Genomic DNA, 25,366 nt, shown 5'->3' on the forward strand with positions numbered 1-25,366 from the left:
CAATTTTTGATTAGTAATATTCATTGCCAAGAACTTCATTTAGACAACTTTGAAGGGGATTTTCTCAGTATTTTGTTTGTTCGCACCCTCAGATTCTACATTTTTAGATAAGTGTATCAAATATTGCCCTAACAAAAACCATACCTCAATGGAAAGCTTATCCATTCAGCTTTCAAAAATGTATCCTTATGACTGGTTTTGTGGTCCAGGGTCACATTTGGCAAACAAATCTTGCGTCTAACAGGTGATCCTTGTGTGTTTCCAGGGCCTCCAGATCGGTACAAGCGAATTGGAGGAAATGGGTGGTCAGTTTTGTTTGGCTCTGCTCAGGCTAAGACGCTTCACGACCCCCCTAGAGCTCCACAACCACAACTCCCATCTGCTGGATATGGACAACGACTTAATAGACACCCGCAACATCCCCAACATCACCAGGTAAACGCTCACACACAGTACAGTGACCGTATCCAGCTCAGGACGTCCTGTTATTCTGCATGCTGCATGAACCAGCACAAACCATAGAGGACGCAACAGCTGCCATATCGAATTTCAATACAACATTAAGCAGCTCGGAGCCCGCAATGTTCAGAACAATAATAGCCATGATGTCCATGATGTCAGAAGCTTCTAGAGTCTAGAAGCTTCTTGGGAACGTACTTCGGCCCCTCCCGACTTGTGTATTTCTGTAATGGATAACAACATACACACACACACACACACACACACGATCTTGCAGGCCTCTTCTAATGGCCGGCTCCACTTGAGGAGATGTCGGTCACATGGGGCTCAGCGCACTTGAGTGAAGAGAGAAGCACTCTGCTCATTATAGTCATCTAATCACCTGATCAAAACGCCCGCTAATCCACTTTGAGTCTGCCCCCCCACCCCTTCGGCCCGTCTCGCTCGGATCCAGTTTCTTCCCCCTCACACCATTAAAACCATTAAAAACCCACTAAAACCAGCCAAACCACCAGACCACACATTAAACCATTTAACTGCTTAACAAGAGAGCCATAAAACCATCATCACTCTTAGTAAGGTTATTGCGTTAGGAGAGAGATGCACCGAGAGAGAGGCATGCAGAGAAATGCCTCCTCTGCCGCCACATGAGGATTTCGACCGCTAACCTGCAGGAGTCGTTTGACGGTTTTGTTGTATTGACCGGTCATTTATTAGAGCTCAAAATTAGGGTTAGAGATTTGAACAACCCTTTAACCTGAAGTATTAACTGTGGCTTGTAACTCGTCCCGCAGCGTTTGTGCTGCGGGCATGAATCATGACTCAAATTGTGCAGCTTGTTGAGGAGATGTGGGAAATCCCATAGACTTACATTTAATGGGAGTCCCGAGTTATACATTGCATCCAGAAAATATTCACAGCGCTTCACTTTTTTCACATTTTGTTACAGCCTTTTTACAAAATGGACTCAATTAATTATTTCCTCTAAATTCTACAGACAATACCTCAACATGGAAGAGGTTTGTTTGAAATCTTTGCAAATTTATTAAAGGGGTCCTATTATGCTTTTTCACTGTTTGAATTTTATCCAGTATGTGGTGTGTATGTTTGGGCATAAAAACGTTACAAATCTCAAAGTCCACTCCAAAGGGAGATATTTAGTTTTAAAAAAAATCCCTTTTACAGAACTACAACAAGCAACTCCTTTGGACTACAGCGTTTGTTTTCCAGATACTATGAGGTCACAACTTGGTCCATTATGCAGACCATGATGCAGACCTTCCTCAGATCAAAGGTGCTTCAACAAAGTAATACTTATGTAAATTTTTTGTCTTTTTTTTTTATCAATTAGCAAAGATTTAAAACAAAATTATTTCATGTTGTCATTATGGGGTATTTTTTGTACTACAGGTATGTGCCCAAAAATTTGAATATTGAGGGAAAGTACATTTATTTCAATAATTTGTTTCAAAAAGTGAAACTTGTATGTTATATTAGTTCACTACACACAAAGTGAAATATTTCAAGCCTTTATTTGTTTCAATTTTAATGATTATAGATTAAAGGTAATAAAAAACAAATCCAGTATTTCACCAAATTACAATATCATGACAAAGTTCAACATTGTAAGCTCCTTGTGTCCTAATCTAGTCAGTTAATTAACGCAAAACACCTGCAAAGGTTTCCTTAGCCTTTAAATTGTCTCAATCTGGCATAGTAGGCTTCAGAATCATGGGGAAGACTGCTGACTTTGTGCAGAAGACCATCATTGACACCCTCCATAAGGAGGAAATGTCCCAAAAGGCAATTGGAAAAGAAGCTGGATGGTCACAGAGCGCAGTATCGAAGTATATTAACAGAGTGTTAAGAGGAAGGGGAAAATGTGGCCGGAAAAGGTGCACAAGTGACAGGGATGACCATAGCCTTGAGAGGATTGTCAAGCAAGGGCGGTTCAGAAATCTGGGGGAGCTTCATAAGGAGTGGACTGAGGCTGGTGTCAGTGCATCAAGAACCACCACATTACAGACGTCTGCATGACAGCGGCTACAGCTGGAGAATTACATGCGTCAAGCCACTCCTGAACCAAAAACAATGTCAGAAGCGTCTGTGCTGGGCTAAGGAAAAAAAAAGTACTGGTCTGTTGCCCAGTGGTCCCAAGTCCTGTTTTCAGATGAAAGCAAATTTTGCATTTGATTTGGAAATCAAGGTCCCAGAGTCTGGAGGAAGATCATTGTGAAGTTTCCACAGTCAGTGATGGTTTTGGGAGCCATGTCATCTGCTGGTGTGGGTCCATTGTCTTTTATCAAGTTCACAGTCAACGCAGCTGTCTACCAGGAAATTTTAGAGCACTTTGTGCTTCCTGCTGCCGACAAGCTTTTTGGAGATGATGACTTTATTTTCCAGCAGGATTTGGCACCTGCCCACAAAGCCAAAACTACCAGTACCTGGTTTAATGGAACATGGAATAACTGTACTTTATTGGCCGGCAAACTCGCCTGACTTAAACCCAATTGAAAATCAATGGGGTATTGTCAAAAGGAAGATGAGGGAACAGAGACCCCGAAATGCAGATGAGCTGAAGGCCAATATCAAAGCAACTTGGGCTACCATAACACCTCAACTGTGTCAAAGGCTGATCGCCTCCATGCCACGCCGCCTTGATGCTGGAATTACTGAGGACATAATACAGTACATTAACACACTTTTCAGAAGGCCAAAATGTGTTTAAGATCCTTTTTTTATTGGTCACATGAAATATTCAAATTTTGTGAAATACTGGATTTGGTTTTTTTTGTCTTTAATCCATAATCATCAAAATTGAAACAAGTAAAGGCTTGAAATATTTCACTTTGTGTGTAGTGAACTAATATAACATACAAGTTTTAATATTTGAAACAAATTATTGAAATAAATGGACTTCCCTCGATATTCAATTTTTTTTGGCACATACCTGTAAAATACCCCCAAAATACTAAAGACTCTAGATTTGGAGCTTTATTGCAGTGATTTTGTATGTTTAGCAACCATTTTTAAACCATAACTAATGCAGTGTGTAGCTTTTTATTTTTAACATGCATGTCGGAAGATGTACCCATGTACATATTCCAGAATGACAATACCAAGATTCATTGGACCCAATTTGTGAAATAAAATCATTTTCACTTATGAATTGGCCACCAGTGTTGGGGAAAGTTACTTTTAAAAGTAATGCATTACAATATTGCATTAGTCCCTAAAAAGTAACTAATTGCATCACACGGTTACTTCTTATGGAAAGTAATGCGTTGCATTACTTTTGCGTTACTTTAAAAAAAAACGCTTGCTTGTTTGTATTTTATATAAAGGTTCGATTTTTTTTTTAGCAAATGTAAAAGCCCTTTCACACCAAAAAGTGAAATGAATAAGCTTACGGCTAAAGGAAAAGAACATTCATATCTGTGCAGTAGAACTGTAGGAAAAAGAAGTTCAATAATATTCAGCAATGAGAAAAATGAAGCACAAATGTTAATCTAAAAGTTCAACTTAAAAGTTCATCTAAAGTAAGTTTTGCTTTATTAGTATGGTTGAATTGGATCAACAAAGGTCAGCAGACATTGGTTTAAAAATGGAATTAAATGCATAAAGAAAACAAAAAGTAACTAACGTTACTTTTTTGAAAAAGTAATCTGATTACGTAACTCATGTTACTTGTAATGCGTTACCCCCAACACTGTTGGCCTCTACAGAGTCCTGATCTTAACCCTACTGGAAGTCTAGAGTCGACTTTACAGAGTGGTTCAACTCTCCCATGGTCAATACAAGATCTCGGCCAAACATGAATGCTACTCTTACACTTGATATTGATATACTGTGATATTTTTTTTTTCCATGCACATTTTACCAATCCCTAACCACATCAATCCTAATAACTACTATTAATTTTGTATTTAAGCATTTATATGTGATATATTATTGTCCATGAAGACTGAAAGTGAAAAGCACATTTATTTTCCAAATAAAATGAGCCAAAAAAGAGATTTAACTCTCAATGATTGAATGCTCATGAGAAGGATGCAGTACTAATGCAATAATTAGAATTTGCAAAGTTAAGGCATGACCATTGGACAGCGAAATGCTCGTTGGGTCAGCACAGCGAGAAAAAAAAGGTGGATAAGAAAAGACACATTAACTGCAAAAGAATTAAGAAATAAGGTGAAGAATTAGGTGTGAAACCACCAGGAACCATTTAGTCTCCAGTGCCACCAGTTTCCAAAACTGCAACCTGCCTGGAATCTCCAGAAGTGCAATGTGTCAGGTTCTCAGAGAGTTAAAATCCTAATAAACAATGATCACTTCATAAGAATAACATGCTGCAGTGTTGTGAAATACATAAGGATTGTTTTTATAGGCTTATAGACAGATAAGAGTAACGATTGAAGGACTAGCATCACTTTTATACAACTCAAGAATTTATCTTCCAGAATCTGGCAGTAAGTTCTGGGAGTTCATTTTAGTCCATCTTTCAGGAAAGGAGATTAAAGGAGATTGGGACTAAAAGTCCCAGAACTTACTGCCAGATTCTGGAAGATAAATTCTTGAAAGAGTGGTACAAGAGGATGTGGTGCTGGTCCTTCAAGAGTCACTCTTAACTGATCTGTCTACAAAGCCTATAAAAAAAAAAACTCCATGTATTTCACACTTCAGAATGTTATTCTTATTAAGTGAGGGTAATTTTTTAGGATTTTTTTACCCAAGCAAAGTCTCTGAAAACCTGACACATTACACTTCTGAAGACTCCAGGTAGGTTGCAGTTCTGAAAAATGGTGGCGCTGGAGACTAAAAGGTTCCTGATGGTTTTACATATAATTCTTCACCGTAATTCTTGATTTTTTTGCAGTTAACATGCATCTTTTCATTTCCACCTGTTTTTTTCTGACCATGCAGACCCAGTGAGCATGTTGCTGTCCAGTGGTCATGTCTTATCTTTGCAAATTCTAGTATTGCATTAGTATTGAATCCTTCTCATGGGCATTTATTAATTTTTGGCTTTTCAGTCTGAGTTAAATCTCTTTTTTGGGATCATTTTATTTGTAATAGACTTCCAGCCTTCATGGACAATTATATATCACTTATGAATAATTAAATACAAAATTAATAGTAGTTATTAAGATTGATGTGGTTTGGAAATGGTCAAATGTGCTTGGAAAAAAGTTATGACCACCATATCAACATGCCTAATAATTATACACAGTGTAAAGGATTAGTTCGCTTCCCGAATAAAAAAAATCCTGATAATTTACACACTCCATGTCAACCAAGATGTTCAGGTCTGTCTTTCTTCAGTCTAAGAGGAAAACATTCCAGGATTTTTCATCATTCTTCAATGGTGGCCAATTGTTTGAAGGTCCAAATTGCAGTTTCAATGCAGATTCCAAGGAATGAGGATTTTGGAATGTTTTCCTCAAAATCTTAATTTCTTTTCGATTGAAGAAAGTAAGACATGAACATCTTGGATGACATGGGGGTGAGTAAATTATCAGGAATTTTTATTCTGAAAAGTGAAATTATCCTTTAATGGAAAAGAATGTTGTGATGTTGCATAACTTTGTCAAAACAATGCCACAATGAAAGCATTATGTTATTAAAGCTAAAGACAGTCCAATGAAATATTAGAGTTTGCAATCTTTTTTTTGGACAGGCAATGTAAAGTCAAGTCCAGCACATCACAAAGACTTTCGATGGGGTTAAGGTTGGGACACTATGGTGGCCAATCTCTCAAAATTTGGACCTGAGAAAACTTGCCATTGTATCCTGGAAATGTGTACACAAGTACGTCTTTTGACATGATTGTTTGAGAAATAATAAGCGACAGACTGCATCAATTAGGGTTTAAAGAATTCTTGCCAAATGCCATAAACATATTAATCACTGCAAAGATGATTCAGTCCTAAAATCTTAAGTTTTTAAATCCAGATGGTGTCTTTTTTGGGGGGCCAGACAGTGCAACATGCAATATTGAAGAATACATCCCTCCTTACATACAAAATAGCCAGTCACCACTGGCAAAATTCATTGCATCACTGCTGTTGACATGTCCCCTTAAAAACAATGTGGATTTTCTTTTAAATTTAGATATGGGACCCTGGACCACAAAACCAGTCATAAGGTTAAATTTTACAAAACTGAGATGTGTATATATAATATGAAAGCTCAGTAAATAAGCTTTCTATTGATGTATGGTTTGTTAGGATAGGACAATATTTGGCCGAGATACATCTATTTGAAGATCTGGAATCTGAGGGTGCAAAAAAATGAAAATCCTGAGAAAATCACCTTTAAAGTTCTCCAAATTAGGTTCTTAACAATGCATATTACTAATCAAAAATTACATTTTGATACATTTACAGTAGGAATTTTACAAAAAATCTTCATGGAACATGATCTTTACTTAATTTCCTAATGATTTTTGGCATAAAAGAAAAATCAATAATTTTGACCCATGCAATGTATTTTTGGCTATTGCTACAAATATACCCCAGCGACTTAAGACTGGTTTTGTGGTCCATGGTCACATATATGTTTAGCATGTGCAGGGTGATGATAATGCATTAGCCAATGTTTTGTTATAGGAAAAAAGCAGAAACATTTGCTCATTAGTAGGTATAGTACAACATGTAAAATATTAAAAGAGGGGCAAGATGTTCCCGTACTGGGTTAAGAGATTCATCTAAAAGGTAAAATTATGTCTTGTATTCTGGAATATGAATATTTATATATTTGCTTAATTTTACTTTCACACATTCATTATTAACAAATAAAGTGGATGGGAGTTGGTCTTCTATGCATGATATAGCTGTTCAGAGTTGTTGTGAATAAGGCTGTCGATTGAACTGACTTTCCTTAAAAAGGACTTTCATGAATTCTGATTGTGTTCTAATAGTAGAAACCGCTCTGATTACAAAGAAGTATTTTTACTTGAATATAATGATAATTGATGCACACTTGACTCAGAAGATGCTTATCGACATAAAGCTGCAGGTTTAACCTAATGGCACAGTAGCTGCTGTATAACCACTGCCCCACACAGGAGCTATTGATGTTGGTTGAGCTAATCTTCATGAAAGCTACACATGCTTAGAATCACTTAGCCTAATTAAACGCAAATACATAACGATTCTAATGAATTCATTATTTGTCATAAACATGAACTTTTGTTCATAGCATTTAGTAACTTCAGCCTCACAAATATTATAATTCCATTAACATCTTTGAGAAATTAGTTTGAGCACAAATTGCATATTCTCACGCTTAGCATTGCTTAATGTGATCCATTACATTAATATGTTTCGCATACATGATTGAGCTCATTGACTTCTAGAAATACAGTATGTCACAAAAGTGGGTACACCCCTCACATTTCAGCAACCGTTTTAGTATGTCTTCTCAAGGGACAATACTATAGTAATGAAACTCGGATATATTTTAGAGTAGTCAATGTGCAGCTTGTATAGCAGTATAGATTTACTGTCCCCTAAAAATAACTCAACATACAGCCATTATTGTCAGGATAGCTCGCAACAAAAGTGAGTACACCCTAAGTGAACTTGTCCAAAGTGTCAATATTTAGTGTTAGCACCATTCTTATCTGGCACTGCCTTAGGGTGTTTTCACACCTGCCTTATTTAGTTCGGTTGAATCGCACTAGAGTTCGTTTTCCCTCTTGGTGCGGTTCGTTTGGGCAGGTGTGAATGTAGCAATCGCACTCGAGTGTGCACCAAAAGCGGACCAAAAAAGCGTACCGAGACCTCCTTGAAGAGGTGGTCTCGGTACGCTTTCAAACGAACACTGGAGCTGTTCATTTGTGGTGAGAACATGAACCGAACTGGAACAGACCCAACCGAAAAAAGTACTGCACCTTTTTGGACTAATCCAGCTGCCGTAGTCCGCTGTGCTGTTCACTATGGGATGAGGACAAGTATTTGTTGACAGTTAGAGCTTTAGCAACATAGCCCCATGACAGCTCGCGGACAAACTTGGAGTTGTGAGGAGGTGCGGAGCCTCATAAATTTGGTCTGATTATCATATTAGGTCCCAACTTTCGAAAACGCACAAGAACATCACAATGTTTCTCATTGTTTAAGGGGCCGTTAACATGTCGTGCCTAAAAATGCGTGGAAAACGCTAGGCGTGCCACTTTCTCTTTCTTTCCAAACTGCCCTATAGCTTGCGCTCCAGCGGCGGCTGCCGTTGCTAAGCAACTATGACCTGTGCTCTCCCTAAATACGCAAAAGTTTCAGCAAAGGATAAATGGATTTTCAGCATTAAAAATCGCTTGCAGTAGCTCTGCTATTATATTTATTCAAAATGTTTATTCCTATACAGCCATGATAAACTGTTTCTCCAACTTGCCAGTGCTTTCAATGTTATTAAGGGAAAAGATTAAGCTGATTGGTTGGTTTATGTCACATGCGGTGAGCTTGCAGCATTCTGAAAAGTTGAGATGTTTTTATCTTGATGCGTCACGTTCGCAAATGGAAAAAAACGAGCGTGTCGCGACTGCGTCGCTTCCATTCTGAGCGCGCATACCGCGCGTCTACATTTGAAATAACTAGCTTGAGCGTGCAAAAGACGCTACATGTGAACGGCCCCTAACAGTTTAGAAAATACGTCCAATACACTGATCTATATAATTCTCTTTTATAGATCAGTGGTTCAATGACACGATCTGGCCAACGAGTGATGTGGATGTTGTCACATGACTGCATTTTGGTTCGTTTCAACTGGTTTGAACCAGAGCAATCAGTGTGGTGTGAAAAGGACCCAAAACGGCAGAAAAATGCTACAATGTATCATTTGTTGCCCTTGGTCTGGACCAAATGAACCGAACCCCAGATGTGAAAGCACCCTTAATCATCCTGGGCATGGAATTGACCAGAGCTGCACAGGTTGTTGCTGGGATCTTCTTCTTCTCCTCACGGAGCTGCTGGACGTTAGACACATGGTGCTTCTCCACCTTATGCTTTAGGATGCCCCACAGGTGCTTAATAGGGTTCAGGTCTGGAAACATACTTGGCCACCCCATCACCTTCAGCTTCAGCTTCCTCAACAAGGCAGTTGTCATCTTGGAAAACTGCCATTCGGCCTGGTTTCTGGAGGGAAAGCATGGTGTTCTGCTTCAGAATGTACAGTACATAATGGAATCCATGTTTCCCTCAATGAACTGCAGCTCCCCAGAACCAGCAGCACTCATGCAACCTCAGACCATGATGCTACCACCACCATGCTTGACTGTAGACAAGACACAATCCTCTTGGTACACCTCACCAGGGCATCGCCACATATGCTGGACACCATCTGAGCCAAACAAGTTTATCTTAGTTCCAGTAATTCATGCTCTTGGACAGGTTGTCTTCAGCAAACTGTTTGCAGGCTTTCTTGTGAGCCAGGTTCAGATGAGGCTTCCTTCTGGGACGACGCCTATGCAAACCGACTTGTTGCAGTGTGTGGCGTATGGTCTGAGCACTGACAAGCTGACCTTCTACTTCTGCAACCTTTAAAGCAATGCTGGCACACTTATGCATCTGTTTTTTGAACCCAGGTTCTGCACCTGACGCACAGAACGAGTGCTCAACTTCGTTGATCGATGCTTGCAAGCCCTGTTATGAATGGAACCCATCTTGGAAAACCTCTGTATGACCCAGACCACTGTAGTGTAACTCGGTTTCAGGGTGTTACTGAACCTCTAATAGTCTTGGCCATCTTTGCGGAGAGCAACAATTATAATTCTCAAATCCACAGAGAGTTCTTTGCCATGAGATGCCATGTTGAACATCCAGTGTTCAGCAGGCTTGTGCACAATTCAGAATTTCAGAATTGGCCGACATTCAATTCATGGGTTGGAATTTGAATTGAATTGACTCCGCCCTACAGGAAGTTGAATTTGAATTAGAGTTGGAATGACAGGAAGTGGAATTAAATTCATGGCAATTCAAAGACATTCCACACAGTCATACCATACCAGAAAGAATGTGTTGAATCTCACATACAATTACATTAATTTTGTAATTTAATAGCATAATTTCATTACACATAACTAGTCACTCCTCAACCCTGCATACATTTTGTTGCAACATAGAGATAATGATTAAATTCTTGAAATAAATTACTCCCTCAATGTTTGATTAGTTTTGTTCAAAATGTTATTTTCATTTCAAAGTAATCAAATAACACAAAGTTGTTGTAAATGCAGTTGTAATTTATTCCAATGCAAAACTCATTGAGCTACACTGTTGAATCTAATTCTCAATAGCTCCTCAAATGTTTTATCATTGAGTCTGCACCGTTCTGGTCTGAATATCTTTCCTGCAACACTAAAGATTCTCTCAACAGGTGCAGAGGAAGCTGGTATTCCATTGTGTTCCACAAAATTCCAATTCCAATAAATCAAACTTAATTATGTGTTCTGTGACTAGAGCTAGGGAAACATTTCCTGTTAATGTAATCTGTACAAGTAGTTCAAACTAATATAATTTATAGAATATGTAATGAAATCATATCTGACATATATTGTAAAGCTTCATTGTTAAACACTTCACTTATGTACAGTATATGGATTTCTTTGAATTTGTATTGAATTGCAATTCTGCTTCCTTTAATTCAAATTCGAATTGTAATTCTAGATCCTGTTTTTGACATCAATTCAAATTCAATTCAAATTCAAGAATTGAATTGTAATTTAGGAGTCATTCTCAAGTCAATTCTGAATTGTGCACAAGCCTGGTGTTCAGTATGAGAGAATTGTACTTAAAGCACCAACTTTTAACTGCTCTAATACAAGATACACAACTTTTGTCCTGTCAGGCAGACAAAATATAAACATGATGAATAGGACATGTGGCTTTGCATGGTTAAACAACTTACTTGGGGTATACTCACTTTTGTTGCCAGCTGTTTTGACAATAATGGCTGTATGTTGAGTTTTTTTAGAGGACAGTAAATCTATGCTGCTATATAAGCTGCACATTGACTACTCTAAACTATATCTAAGTTTAATTTCTATAGTATTGTCCCTTGAGAAGATATACTAAAATGATGTGAGGGGTGTACTCACTTTTGTGAGAAACTGTATCTTAAAGCGGTTGTGCTTCAGATGACCTGAGTTTGAGACCTCGTCACGAAGACCTTTCCTGATTACACCCCCCTCTTTGTACTCTTTTTGCTTCCTGTCTGTCTATTGCAATATGTTCTATCCCAGTTAGGTCAATAATGCCAGAAAAGGCTAAAATGCTATGCTAATGCAAATATGAAAAATATGATTCACACTGCCTGTTTCACTTTTAACATCTCATCTTTGCAAAGCTTAGGCAATATTTACACTTGGCAGATTTGGTTCATTTTAAACTAATTCTTGGTGTGATTGCTCTGTTAGGCGCAGATGAACGTTCATTAGTCAAAAGGTGTGAGAACACTGTGACTGGGGAAAAAAAATAACTATTACCCAGAACACATTATTAACAGCAACACCCTAACATCGTGGCATTGAGATTTCATTTGCAGAACAGATACAAATCTCATGTGAGTGCGTATTAAAATGGTGTTTTATTTATGGGAATAAACATTTCTATCTGTTTCTGTCAGAAGATATGATCTCTTTTTTCATATATTTAGCTGACATGTAATAACTGAGATCCTCTATGTGTGTGTGTTTCCTGCAGTCCCACCACATACGTGTTGGAAGAAGATGAGCCAGCATTCCTGGAGGAAGTCGACTACAGCGCAGAAAGCAATGACGAGAATGATCCCGATCTCGAACCTGATCTCCAGGATAACCATGCCTTCCCGGACCCTCATTCTGACTCGGAGTTGAGCCGCCAAGACTCACTTAACTGAAACTGAACCAGGCTCACTTTAGTGTAGGGCTTTAGCTGATCTCACCGGTCGTATGCCTGTATACTACATCACCTGTGTTTGCCGAATTGCCTACTATATAGAAACTCGTTTGTTCACAAAATTGACCTGAGTTGCAATAACCTAACTTCAAGATCGGCTTTCTAACAACAAACATAACATAACGCAGAAGATCCTTTTGAGACCATAATGCTTATAGATGCTTTACAAGTTATAGTATTATTAGTAATGTTACATATTAATCTGGAACAGGTCAATATTAAAACAGAGAGGAAAGGTTTTGCCGTTATTTACTCATCCTTGTGTCATTCTAAACCTGTTTAACTTTCAGAATTCTTTGGAACACAAAAGTAGATGTTATAAAGAATGTTACACTTTTCTGTTACATACAATGAAAACAGTTTTAAAGGGACAGTGGAAAAAGTGAAAATCTGTTGTTAATTTTTCAGCCTAAGGTCATCCAAGATATAGGAGGCTGAAACCTTGGTCCTTGGTGATTCATAAAATGCTAGTCAGTGGCAAAAGGCATATACAGGCAATACAAAATTAAAGGGATAGTTCACTCAAAAATGAAAATGTTTATCTGCTTACCCCCAGGGCATCCATGATGTAGATGACTTTGTTTCTTCAGTAGAACACAAATGAAGATTTTTCACTCAAACCGTTGCAGTCTGTCAGTCATATAATGGCAGTCAATACATTGATACATTGAGGTGTTAAGACACGAAATGATCATTCTGTGCAAGAAACTGAACAGTATTTATATCATTATTTGCCTCTGATCCACCGCAACGTACAACTGTCCTGAGCGTGTTCACAACAGCCGGCGCATGGCGCATCAACATGATCTGCCATAGTAGATCAGAGGGAAAAAATGATATAAATACTGTTCAGTTTCTTGCACAGAACAATCGTTTTGTGTGTTAAGACCTCAATGTATCGTCACGAGCCGCATGGTTTAATTTGGTTCTGTCTGCGTATGTTTTTTTTTTTTTTTTACTCTCAAAGATTTGGTGCCCATTGACTGCCATTATATGGCTGACAGACTGCAACGGTTTGAGTTAAAAATCTTTGTTAGTGTTCTACTGAAGAAACAAAGTCACCTACATCTTGGATGCCCTGGGGGTAAGCAGATAAACATCAAATTTTCATTTTTGGCTGAACTATTCCTTTAATTTTTGTAGCTCCTGACGATGTATTACGGTCTTATGAAGTGAAACGATCAGTCTGTGCAAGAAACTGAATATTATTTACAACATTATCTGTAATCCATTGCCTCAGGCAAACAGTGAGAGTGTTAATAATGTTTAGTTTCTTGCACAAACTGATCGTTTTACTTCGTAAGACCTCATCGTCAAGATAAGTGTTACCTGTATATGTTTTTTTTTTTTTTTTTTGACTCAAAGTGACAGTAGCAATTGACTTTCACTTTATGAATCACAATAGATCACGGTTTCCAACTAAAAATCTTCTGTACTGTTCTACTGAACCAAAAATAAAAAGTCATTTTGGATGGCCTTGGAGTAAGCAAATTAACAGCAGATTTTCATTTTTGAGTGAACTATCGCTGTGTTGTGTTACATGTTCCACAGAAGAGAAGGTCGTACAGATTTGGAAGGACATGAGGTTAAAATTCTGAAAAGTTTAAATTCAACAGTCGGTATAATAAGAAATTGGATGAACTTAATAATTATACTCATTAACAAAAAAGAAATGTTACGTGCTAAACGGTCTCTAATTCGAAAATTCTGGTGCTATATTATAAAAGGCCATGACCATAAATACTGATGTTTCCTTGACTCCCATTTCATTAAGAACAGCTGTTACGGCTATAATCCTGATGCAACTCGACGTATGGTTAACTAACAAACTACAGTGTCACATAACTTCACAATGAGGATTGAATCCAAGCTGCACGCTCATAACAACACCTCACAGTACAACAACGCAGTCTAATGAATGTAACGTCACTCTTATTCTCACAAGAACCGCTCACCTGCGTACTTCCTGTGGCGTCCTAATAGGATCACCGTGAGGTCGCAGTGCTAGATCAGTATTGTCCGTGTGAGTGTGTGTCCACGGCACATTTTGTCGCTGTGTTTGCTTTTTAATTGGGAGAGCTTCTGTATTTTAATTTAGATGTTAATATTTATTTGTTGCATTTGTAAGATTAGTGCATGGTTTTTGGAAGTTGCCTTTTTAATTTATTTTATTAGTTTTATTTGTTTATTGGGAGAAAAGAAAGGTAAAACTTGATTTCGACGCTGGCGGTGCAGCGCGTGTGAGTGTGCTTGTTTGTATTTGTGTTTGTTTGATGTCAGCAGTTGGCCAAAGTACTAAATGTGTGTATGGGGTAGAGAAAAAATGTATAAGTTTGGTTGTGTTTGAATGTTTGTCAATCTTTGATTGAGAGTATGGGTAATAAACAACTAAGTTAAACTGATCTGTTATCTTGTGTTTTAATTACTTAGCTCAAATAACATACAGTTTTGTGTGAAAGAATTAATGTACGTTTTAGCAAAATTACAAACTTCATATTTAGGCTTTTAAACCCTCCCAAATGCCTTGCCCATAGGCTTCTTTCTGCAAATGCTATTTTTGCTTGTTTTTACAAACTGTGGCACTAAAACATGCCACATCCATAAAGCTTATCTTGTTTTGAACCCGGAACACTGTGGACAAGTGGCTGGTCAGACAGGAAAGAGTAAAATGAGAGAATGAATAAGTGGGAGTGGGAGAGACGTGGCTTAAGCAGCGGAAGAATGCTAATCCACAGTCGGCATGCCAAACGAAAGCTCCCGTCTTTTCAACTCCATTACTTCCTCTTTCTTTTCAGCATCCGTTCATTTTCCACAGCGCGGAAACAAAAGACTCAATCCCAGCTGGCCCTCAAAGACAGCTGCATTCACATCAGACCCCTAATTAACCACACCAATACATTTGACATGCATATGTCAACACAATCTGATGCTCCCCTGACTATTAATTTAAAACCCATTCATTGGCTTTCATGTAACTCCATTCATTGTGCAGATCTTTATCAGCGTTTTTCATGAGACAGGTTGTAAAAGCTTTTTTTTTCCCCCTATCTCTTTCTCACTCTGTGTTGTTTGCATATAGTTTTTTATAGATATATATGACCTGCTGATTAGATTGACCAAAGCCATAAACAATTTAAACCGGGATCTAAAGCTAAGCCATCTGTGCCAAAAGAGACCATTATCATACAAAGAAAAGCATATACATGGCTATTATTTGCAAAATAGTATTTGAATGATGATTTACTCCTTACTTCACCACATAAATAAAACCAGGGGACAAATGAAACCTAATGACAAATGAATACAGCAATAGTCAAATATTTCTCTGGTTAACTAGTGCTTAAAAATAGAATTTTCTTTGCAGTCAATTACATATATGTGACCCTGGACCACTAAATGAGTCATAAGGATTCATTTTTTGAAATTGGCAGAGATACAACTATTTGAAAATCTGGAATCTAAGGGTGCAAAAAACATCTAATATTGAGAAGTTGTCCAAATGAAGTTCTTAGCAATGCATACAACTAATCAAAAATGAAGTTTTGCTATATTTACTTGAGGAAATTTACAAAATGTTTGCAAAACATGATCTTTACTTAATATCCTATTGATTTTTGGCATGAAAGAAAAAGTGATATTTTGACCCATACAGTGTATTTTTGGCTATTGCTACAAAAATACCCGTGCTACTTCTGACTGGTTTTGTGGTCCAGGGTCATACATAGTCTGTCACAACTCAGATTAATTAATGGCAGTGTTCCCTAGCCCTGTTCCTGGAGGAACTCCAACAGTACATATTTTTAGACTCTTCCTAATCAAACACACCTGATTTAAATTATGAGTTTATTAATAGAGACTCCAAGACCTGAAATTGGTGGATAAGATAAGGGAGACATCCAAAATGTGTGCTGTTGGTGTGCCTCCAGCATTGGAAAAATAGTATGAGATGGTTTGCAGTTTATGTGTGAGAGATTATGGGTTCACATCCCGGACGAGCCCCCACTTTATGGATGCATTATAATTGGAAGTGGAAATCCCTTATGGAGGGAACTCTGGAGGGCACAGGGCAATTGTGTCACATAATGTGGGCATTTGGAACACAAAAGGCACAATTATAGTCTTTGTCATTCCACAGTGACCTTTAAGGGAATGGCTGGGCAATTTCAGTCCTGGAGGGCCACTGTCCTGCAGAGTTTAGCTCCATCCCTAATCAAACACGCCTGCCTGTAGCTTTCTAGTGATCTTGGAGACATTGATTAGCTTGTTCAGGTTTGTTTAATTAGGGTTGGAGCCAAACTCTGCAGGACAGTGGTCCTCTAGGACTGAAGTTGCCCTAGCCCTGTTCAAGAGCATAGACCAGGGATGGGCAAATTCGGTACTGGAGGGCCACTGTCATGCAGAGTTTAGCTCCATCCCTAATCAAACACACCTGCCTGTAGCTTTCGAGTGATCTTGAAGACATTGATTAGCTTGTTCAGGTGTGTTTGATTAAGGTTGGAGCTAAACTCTGCAGGACAGTGGCCCTCTAGGACTAAAGTTGCCCTTGCCCTGTTCAAGGGCATAGACGAGGGATGGGCAACTTCGGTCCTGGAGGGCCACTGTCCTGCAGAGTTTAGCTCCAACCAGAATTAAACATACCTACCAGTAGTATTCTAGTGATCTTAAAGACATTGGTTAGCTTGTTCAGGTGTGTTTGATTAGGATTGGAGCTAAACTCTGCAGGACCGTGGCCGTCCAAGACTGAATTTGCCCTAGCCCTGTTCAAGGGCATAGGCCAAGGATGAGCATCTTAGGTCCTGGAGGGCCACTGTTATGCAGAGTTTAGTTCCATCCCTAATCAAACACACCTGCCTATAGCTTTCTAGTGATCTTAAAGACATTGACCCTCCAGGACCGAAGTTGCCCATCCCTGACATAGACCATTGTTTGGAATTTGCCCTGTTATAGCTGAAAGTGCTAAGGTAGGGCGATTCACCACCAGTCCTGGAAGTCCACTATCCTGAAGAACTTAAATCATAATCTAGTCAAACACCTTTGGGATTGGAGCTTAACTCTGCAGGAGAATGGACCTGGAGGACCAGATTTGCCTAACCCTGACCTATCCAGTTAAGCCCACTAGATGTGGCACTGCTGATTTGTTCATGGTGGAAATAGAAAAAAACATTGCAAACAGATCTTGGTTACACCAAAACATCTAGTGGGCTGTGTGCACAGAATGTTATTTGGCATTCCACTACACTTCTTATCCATTGTTTCTCTATGTAAACATGCCCTAGACCAGGGGTTTTCAAACCTGTCCTAAAGGCCCCCCAGCACTGCATTCCAGGGGCTTCCAGGACAGGTCCTTGCCCTAGATTCCATTCCTGTATCTTTACAGACAGGTATGTTGGAGCTGGTTAAAAAGTGAACTCTGCAAGAAGGTAGCTTTCTAGAAACGGGATTGGGCATCCCTGCACTAGACATATGTATTTGATCATTACATTTACGTCTTGCACATGAATGCTGCATTTTAGAACAAGTTAAAAGAAGCTAAGCTTTTAGAAAATGTTTCTCAAGAACTTACATAATTTCTAAAGTACTGTCTTGCATCTCATATTTTTAAATGCAAAAATAAATGTGTGAATGACCCCTCAAAAGTGCTTTCTTAGTTTCTAGAGTTAGGATTCCATGAAGAATTGTTTGGAATAAACTATGTATAAAACATGATGCTAATTCATCACACGTGAAAAGGCTTATCAAGGTCTTGGGGATTAATTGAAATAGATGTTGGAGCTACAGTAAACTGCAGGACAGTGGCCATCCAGGAGCAGGATTGGAGACACCTGGAATAAACTATTTATTGTCATGCTTGATTTATACTGTACTTGGTCATTGCGCCCTCTTGTTGGATTAAGAGCCAAGTCAGTAGCTCTTTCGAAAAGGATCAATTTCTGGGCTCATGAGGTTGTTAATTCAAATCCTGAATACCCCTAATTTACCGTTGAATCTGTGAATATAGTAGTTGACTTTACTATAAAATGGCCCCATAAAGTAATTTTACACTTGAGCCACATTTAAAATGCTTATCTCTTTGAATAAATAATATCAAACCAAGTGGCATATGCAAATTACTAAACTAAAACTATTCTGAGCCACTGCAAATGTTAATAATGGAATACTTTGTATTCATAGCTTCATAAAGACATACATACATAGATAGAGATGCCCTAACAAATGAAATCTGCCTCACCCACAATGCACACACATACTCACTCACATAAATGCAGATGTCCTCTATGGATGAGTGAATTATTTAGTTGTATATGAAAGAACGTTATTGACTGATTATCTGTGTTCTGAATTATTAATTTGTGAAGATGCCGGTCGGGGGTGGGGTGGGTGTGTGTGTGTGTGTGTGTGTGTGTGTGTGTGTGTGTGTGTGAGAGAGAGAGAAAGAGAGTATCCTGTAAAAATGAGGAATGTGGTGAGAAATATATGGAGGTAAAGACGAGAAGATGGGTAGAGGTCAAGAACAGGAAGTGAAACCTAGTACCCAACCAAGACCTACAGAAAAACGGTGACATTGCATCCTTTACATTCAGACCAGTATTGAACATGGACATCGGATACACAAGGATGTGCAGGCCGATCTCAAGCTATAAGGTCCCATCATGTGCTGTTGGTTTTCATCAGAAAAAAAATACCATGTAGACAGACAGGCTCTTAGTTAATCAGATGTAAAATAAAAATGGCTCTTTTTAATATTAATTTTAATACTAAGAATTACAAAGGATACAAAGCCAAAATAAAATACAGAAAATTTGTTTTCTGAATGTTTGATACCAGTTTCTACAGGATTTGAGGTTTCATTTGAGCCATAGTCTTAGCAAACACAGCTAATTAGCTATTGACATATAATTCATGGAGTTCAAGGAATACTAGTAATAAAAATGCACAGCAGTGGGACACATGAAACCAGGCCACAATAACATTTTGACCCTGATTGGGAACTAATGGAGACTCCTCAGTTTGAATCAGTAAGTCAACAGGAATTTCCAAATTACAATACATCAGACAATCCTTCTTCTGGATGACCAGTGTACTTCAGAGTTCAGCTCCAGTTCTAAGTAAATACACCCAAACCAACTAATTCAGACTGGATCATTAGGAACTTCCAAGCAATGTGTTGCAGTTGTGGCTAAACTCCTCAGGACACTGGTCCTCCAGGAGCAGTTCTGGACACCCCTGCTCTTTGTTGATCATTGGCACAGGGCTGGGCAACTTTGGTTCTGGAAGGCCACTGTCCTGCAGAGTTTAGCTCCAACTCTAATCAAACACACCTGCCTGTAGCTTTCTAGTGATATTGAAGACAATAATTAGCTTGTTCAGGTGTGTTCGATTAGGGATGAAGCTAAACTCTGAAGGACAGTTGCCCTCCAGGACCGAAGTTGCTCATCTATGGGGTAGTGTCAGGACAAATCAAGTACTTATTTTCCTGTCTGTGGCAGGTTCTTTCTTCTTCAGGGGTGTCCAATCCTGTTCCTGTATGGCCACTTTCCAATTGAGTTTAGCGCCAACCCTACTTAAACTACTTGAACCAACTAATAAAGGTCTTCAGGATCACTGTAAACCTCCAGTTAGATGTGTTAGAGCTGGAAGGTGGCCCTCCAGGAGCAGGATTGGGCACCCCTGGTCTACCCAAACATTTCTGTGGTCTTGTTTCCATCCAGTATTACAATTGGTGATTGATCACAAGCTGTCGGCCAGGATGCATTGCTGCTTCCACCTGGTATTCACATGCATCTCCAAAGTATTTGCTGTTGGAACATACAGTGCATTGTAATTGATTTACGTGACACAGGTCACAGTTAACCAAGGGTGTCCACTCCTGCTCCTGGAGGGCCAAAATAGTGCAGATTTTAGTTCTAATCTGCTCCAACACAATTGCCTTGAAGTTCAATTGTAGTTTGTTTTTAAGAAAATAGAATCAGAATTAGAATCAGAATAAGAAAGAACTTTATTGCCAAGTATGCTTGCGCATACAAGGAATTTGTTTCAGTGTTATTAGCTTCCAGTACACAGGGACGCACAGACAATTAAAAATAAGAGAATAAGAAAAATTACACATATGTAAGCATAAATAGATCAAAAATAAAAAATAGAAAATAATAATTTGTAAAAAAAAAATAATAATAATAATTGACATAAATATGTATGTACAGTTGTGCTATAGGTGATAGGATGGAATGCAGGGATGTGTTAGGGTGGAGGTGGTAGCAGTAGATGTCAGATTATTCCACACATTTTTGCACAATGGGATGAACATTTTAACTGTTCATAAGGTGGATTGCCTGGGTGAAAAAACCAAAAGGTTTACAAAAAAAAAAAACAATTGCCTGTGAAACCTTTTGGTTACAAAACAAAACATACTGATGACCTTCTTCACTTTCCACCAGAATGCAGGGCTCAGGGAAATGTTAAACATGGGTCTTTTTAACATGAGTTGAAGAAACATATACCCAGGCCATTACACTGCAACCATTTGTAATTGGATTTTGTCGGTTTTGCTAGTTGACAGTTTGTAAACAGGGATAATGGATTGTCCAATAACCAATAAATTCTGACATGGTATATGTAGTTCTTCAACTTAATTTGGGTTAAAAAAAATTGAGCTTCTTAGAGGAAAACCAATTGCCTGTGAAACCTTTTGGTTCCAACTGGATATTCTGAGGTATTCAAACATATACAAAACAACATAAACAATATTCAATATAAAACATAACTTGATATCTTAAACTCATGTACACCTAATGGTTATCTTACATTGTTATATCAACTATTGCAACCCGGACTGAATTATCATTGTACTCAATGTTGTCTAAGGGAACCCCAGGTATTAAGACTTGTATGGCTTAATATAATGTAAATGATGTCTGATGAATTATTCGATATTATTATTAAGCATTCGATATTAAGCTCGATATGGCGTAGCTTGTCAGAGATTTACGTCTCTGTGTATTAATTGCCGCTCCAGCGGAACCTGAGCGGAACACACGTGATGGAGATTTACTACTAATCAAAGTACCGGCTTCATTGACTAAACGCGCCTTACAATATCGTTCAATATATTGTCCAGCCCTAGCAACAGGTAGTGCCAGTAGCTCACAGAGTGCAGCCATTTAATGCCATTGAAATAATGGCGCCCCCCATAGTCCAAATTATGTATAAAACAATTTTTGTGGGTTTTCTATTCATATTTCAGTAAGAAACATCATTTACGTTATATTAAGCCATACAAGTCTTAATACCCTTTAAAGCAGGGGTGTCCAAACTCGGTCCTGGAGGTCTGGTCTCCTGCAGAGTTTGGCTCCAATTTGCCTCAACACACCTGCCTGAAAGTTTCTAGGATGCCTAGTAAGACCTTGATTAGCTAGTTCAGGTGGGTTTAATTAGGGTTGGAGCTAACAGAGTTAAGACACCCTTTCATCAAGCGCCAGGATCGTCTCCTAAAGAGGATTCAGCTGCGGGATCGGAGTGCCACCAGTGCAGAGCTTGCTCAGGAATGGCAGCAGGCAGGTGTGAGCGCATCTGCACGCACAGTGAGGCCAAGACTTTTGGAAGATGGCCTGGTGTCAAGAAGGGCAGCAAAGAAGCCACTTCTAGTCAGGGTTCAGGTAGAGGGATGAGGCGAGGACTCAGTAATGCAGAAAATAGGGCTTTAATTGGTAAGTAAAAATAAACAAAACAACAAAAACTACCCCTTAGGGGAAAACAAACTGACAGGCTTGGCAAGGCGAAAGCAGGACTGGAAACAGGTAAATACACCAACGAACTCGCACCACACTGAAGACACAAGGAGAATAAATAGGGAGCAAATGAGGAGGGTAACGAGGGAAATACAGGTGGGGCAAATTAACCAATAATCAGGTAACAAGGTGGGTGGGGTTAGACAATAGACATGAGAGCACATGGCACACAGAAACAAAAACAAAAGCCATGTGCTCACACAAAACAAGAACACAAGCACATGGCCAGCAAAACAAAATTCACTAGCCATGTGCAAAACAGGATCTGAACATGCAGCTAATGAGAATGCTCATCAGCTGCGTGTTCACACAAAACATGACAAACAAGCAAGAAAGCATGCAGCCAGTGAAAGACAAAAGCTGCATGCCACACAAGACGAAACATAGGAAAACACGCAGACGATAAAATGAGCTGCATGCAACAAAGAGACAAACCGTGTGCAAAAACACACACAACATTAACGGACAGAGGAGCGCACGGCCCGAGCGAACGCCAGACCGCACGCTCCCATAGAAACATGAAGCGTGAATGTCCGAACCCCGACGCAAAACCGAAACATGAACAAGACATCAGTGCCGGGATCCGAACACCATGCTCCAACACAAAACAATGTACGCAGACAAGAGAGCGCGCGTCTTGAGCGAACTCGAAGCCACGCGCCCACAAGTAAACAAGACAAGAGGGGAGTGTCAGAGCTCTGTCAGGAAACCACAAAAAAGTGACAGAACCCTGACACTTCTCTCCAAAAAAACCCCATCAGGGATAGATTGATCTTCTGCAGAGAGTATGGCGAATGGACTGCTGAGGGCTGGGGCAAAGTCATATTCTCTGATGAAGCCTCTTTCCGATTGTTTAGGGCATCTGGAAAAAGGCTTGTCCGGAGAAGAAAAGGTGAGCGCTACCATCAGTCCTGTGTCATGCCAACAGTAAAGCATCCTGAGACCATTCATGTGTGGGGTTGCTTCTCATCCAAGGGAATGGGCTCACTCACAATTTTGCCCAAAAACACAGCGATGAATAAAGAATGGTACCAAAACACCCTCCAACAGCAACTTCTTCCAACAATCCAACAACAGTTTGGTGAAGATCAATGCATTTTCCAGCACGATGGAGCACCGTGCCATAAGGCAAAAGTGTTAACTAAGCGGCTCGGGGACCAAAATGTTGATATTTTGGGTCCATGGCCTGGAAACTCCCCAAATCTTAAAACTTGTGGTCAATCCTCAAGAGGCGGGTGGACAAACAAAAACCCACTAATTCTGACAAACTCCAAGAAGTGATTATGAAAGAATGGGTTGCTATCAGTCAGGATCTGGCCCAGAAGTTGATTGAGAGCATGCCCAGTCAAATTGCAGAGGTCCTGAAAAAGAAGGGCCAACACTGCAAATACTGACATAAATGTCATGTAATTGTTGTTAAAAGCCTTTGAAACGTATGAAGTGCTTGTAATTATATTTCAGTAAATCACAGAAACAACTGAAACAAAGATCTAAAAGCAGTTTAGCAGCAAACTTTGTGAAAACTAATATTTGTGTCATTCTCAAAACTTTTGGCCACGACTGTACACAATCTTTTGTTTTGGATGAAGTCTGACGCTACTGGAATAACATTAAGCAATCAGCAACATCAGCAATTTATCCTTGTTCTGTTCATCTGAGCAGTTCATGTTGATTAACTCTGGAGCATAGCCTTCACTAACAACAAGTATTATGATACTACCATGGTTTTTGGATATGGTTTATGGTATTCTTTGAAGCTCTTTGGACTGTAACCACATTATGAAAATTCTGTCATCATTTATGTACCCTTTTGTCTAAAATATCCATTTATGCATCTAGTTTGAAAATGAACTTAAACCTAAAGTAAGATAAAACTTACACCAAACACATGCTCTAGGATTTGGTAGTTAAAAACAGAATAGTTCCATAGCACAGATTTTCTACTGTGGTAAAATGCATTGACCTACAGTACCCAAAGCCTGCTGTCAGCAACTGTTTTCTCTCTACACGTTGACACTAAGCAGCCGCTAATGTGGTCAATCTGATGAATAGACAGCACATGCTAATATCCCAAATGATCTTCCCTGCTCTCCCAGAAAAAAAGCCCTGACATCAGGATGAATCTGTGTTTACTATTTAAACAGACCACAAAACCTCACAGTTGTCCGCATAATGTATTGGAGTGGCTTTTTAAAGTTAATATCTCTGAGGAGAAAGCAAGGTGGCAAAAATCCATTTAGAGGAGGGGCCGGTCATAAAAAATGGCCCTCTCTTTAAATTTTGATGAAAGCATCTTTTTTCCCTCAGCCTTACAAAACATATTATCCTTTGTTAAATGTTCTGTATAACTGGGTACTATTCAGTTTTATATATGATATATGACATACTATATATAACATAGTGTTATATATGATTAATGTTATATATGATTTTTACAGTCAAGGCACACATTTTGTGATGTGCATAGTGTTTGTGGTTTTTGGCAATAATGTAAGCATTTACTTTCCTTTCTTGTAAAGAATATTTTGGAATAGGAATTGTCTTATAGGATTTTCTTATGGGAAAAGACATCAATATTCTTTAGGATAATTTCTACAGGATTTTAATGGGATCCTGTTTTATTTTAAAGCATCTAAAAAAAAAAAAAAAAGAATCCTAACACTCTTCCTATCAAAATCCTATAGGAACGGTTCCAAAATATGATAGAAATTCTAACTGGAATCCTCTAGAGGATTCCTACTGGAATGTACATCGAGGTGAGTTAAAGTAAACTGCAAGACACTAAACTACTAGTTAGTGTTATAAAAAATAGAAAGTTTACCGTTAGGATTCTTCAAAATTCTTGAAAGATGCTTTAAAATAAAACCCATTAAAATCCTGTAGAAATTATGCTACAGGATTATTATGTCTTGTATAAGAAAATCCTATAAGACAATTCCTAACGGAATCCTTTAGGAGCGGTTCCAAAATATGATAGAAATTCTAACTGGAATCCTGTAGAGAATTCCTATTGGAATCCTATAGGATTTTTTGACAAGGGTTACTATAGTATTACTACAATATAACCGTAGTAAAACCATGGTATCAGAACCATGGTTTTTTAAAACCAAAAAACCGCACCAAAAAAACACAGTTACTACAGTCATGGTTAACTACAGTTTTACTATAGTATTACTACAATATAACCGTAGTAAA

At 38.7% G+C, this 25,366-nt stretch overlaps 1 protein-coding gene across 1 annotated transcript in view; it reads left to right on the forward strand.

Annotated features, from left to right (window-relative positions):
• Positions 1-14,788, forward strand: part of agtpbp1 (ATP/GTP binding carboxypeptidase 1) — a 75,681-nt gene extending 60,893 nt beyond the window's left edge. Inside the window, exons 25-26 of the mRNA XM_073818864.1 lie at positions 266-435; positions 12,153-14,788. Coding sequence (XP_073674965.1) covers positions 266-435; positions 12,153-12,327 — 345 coding nt within the window. The 3' untranslated portion in view covers positions 12,328-14,788. The remainder of the gene's footprint in view (positions 1-265; positions 436-12,152) is intronic.
• Positions 14,789-25,366: the final 10,578 nt, after the last annotated feature.

The sequence above is a fragment of the Garra rufa genome, chromosome 15 (assembly GCF_049309525.1).
Source record: "Garra rufa chromosome 15, GarRuf1.0, whole genome shotgun sequence".
NCBI classification, from domain to species: Eukaryota; Metazoa; Chordata; class Actinopteri; order Cypriniformes; family Cyprinidae; genus Garra; species Garra rufa.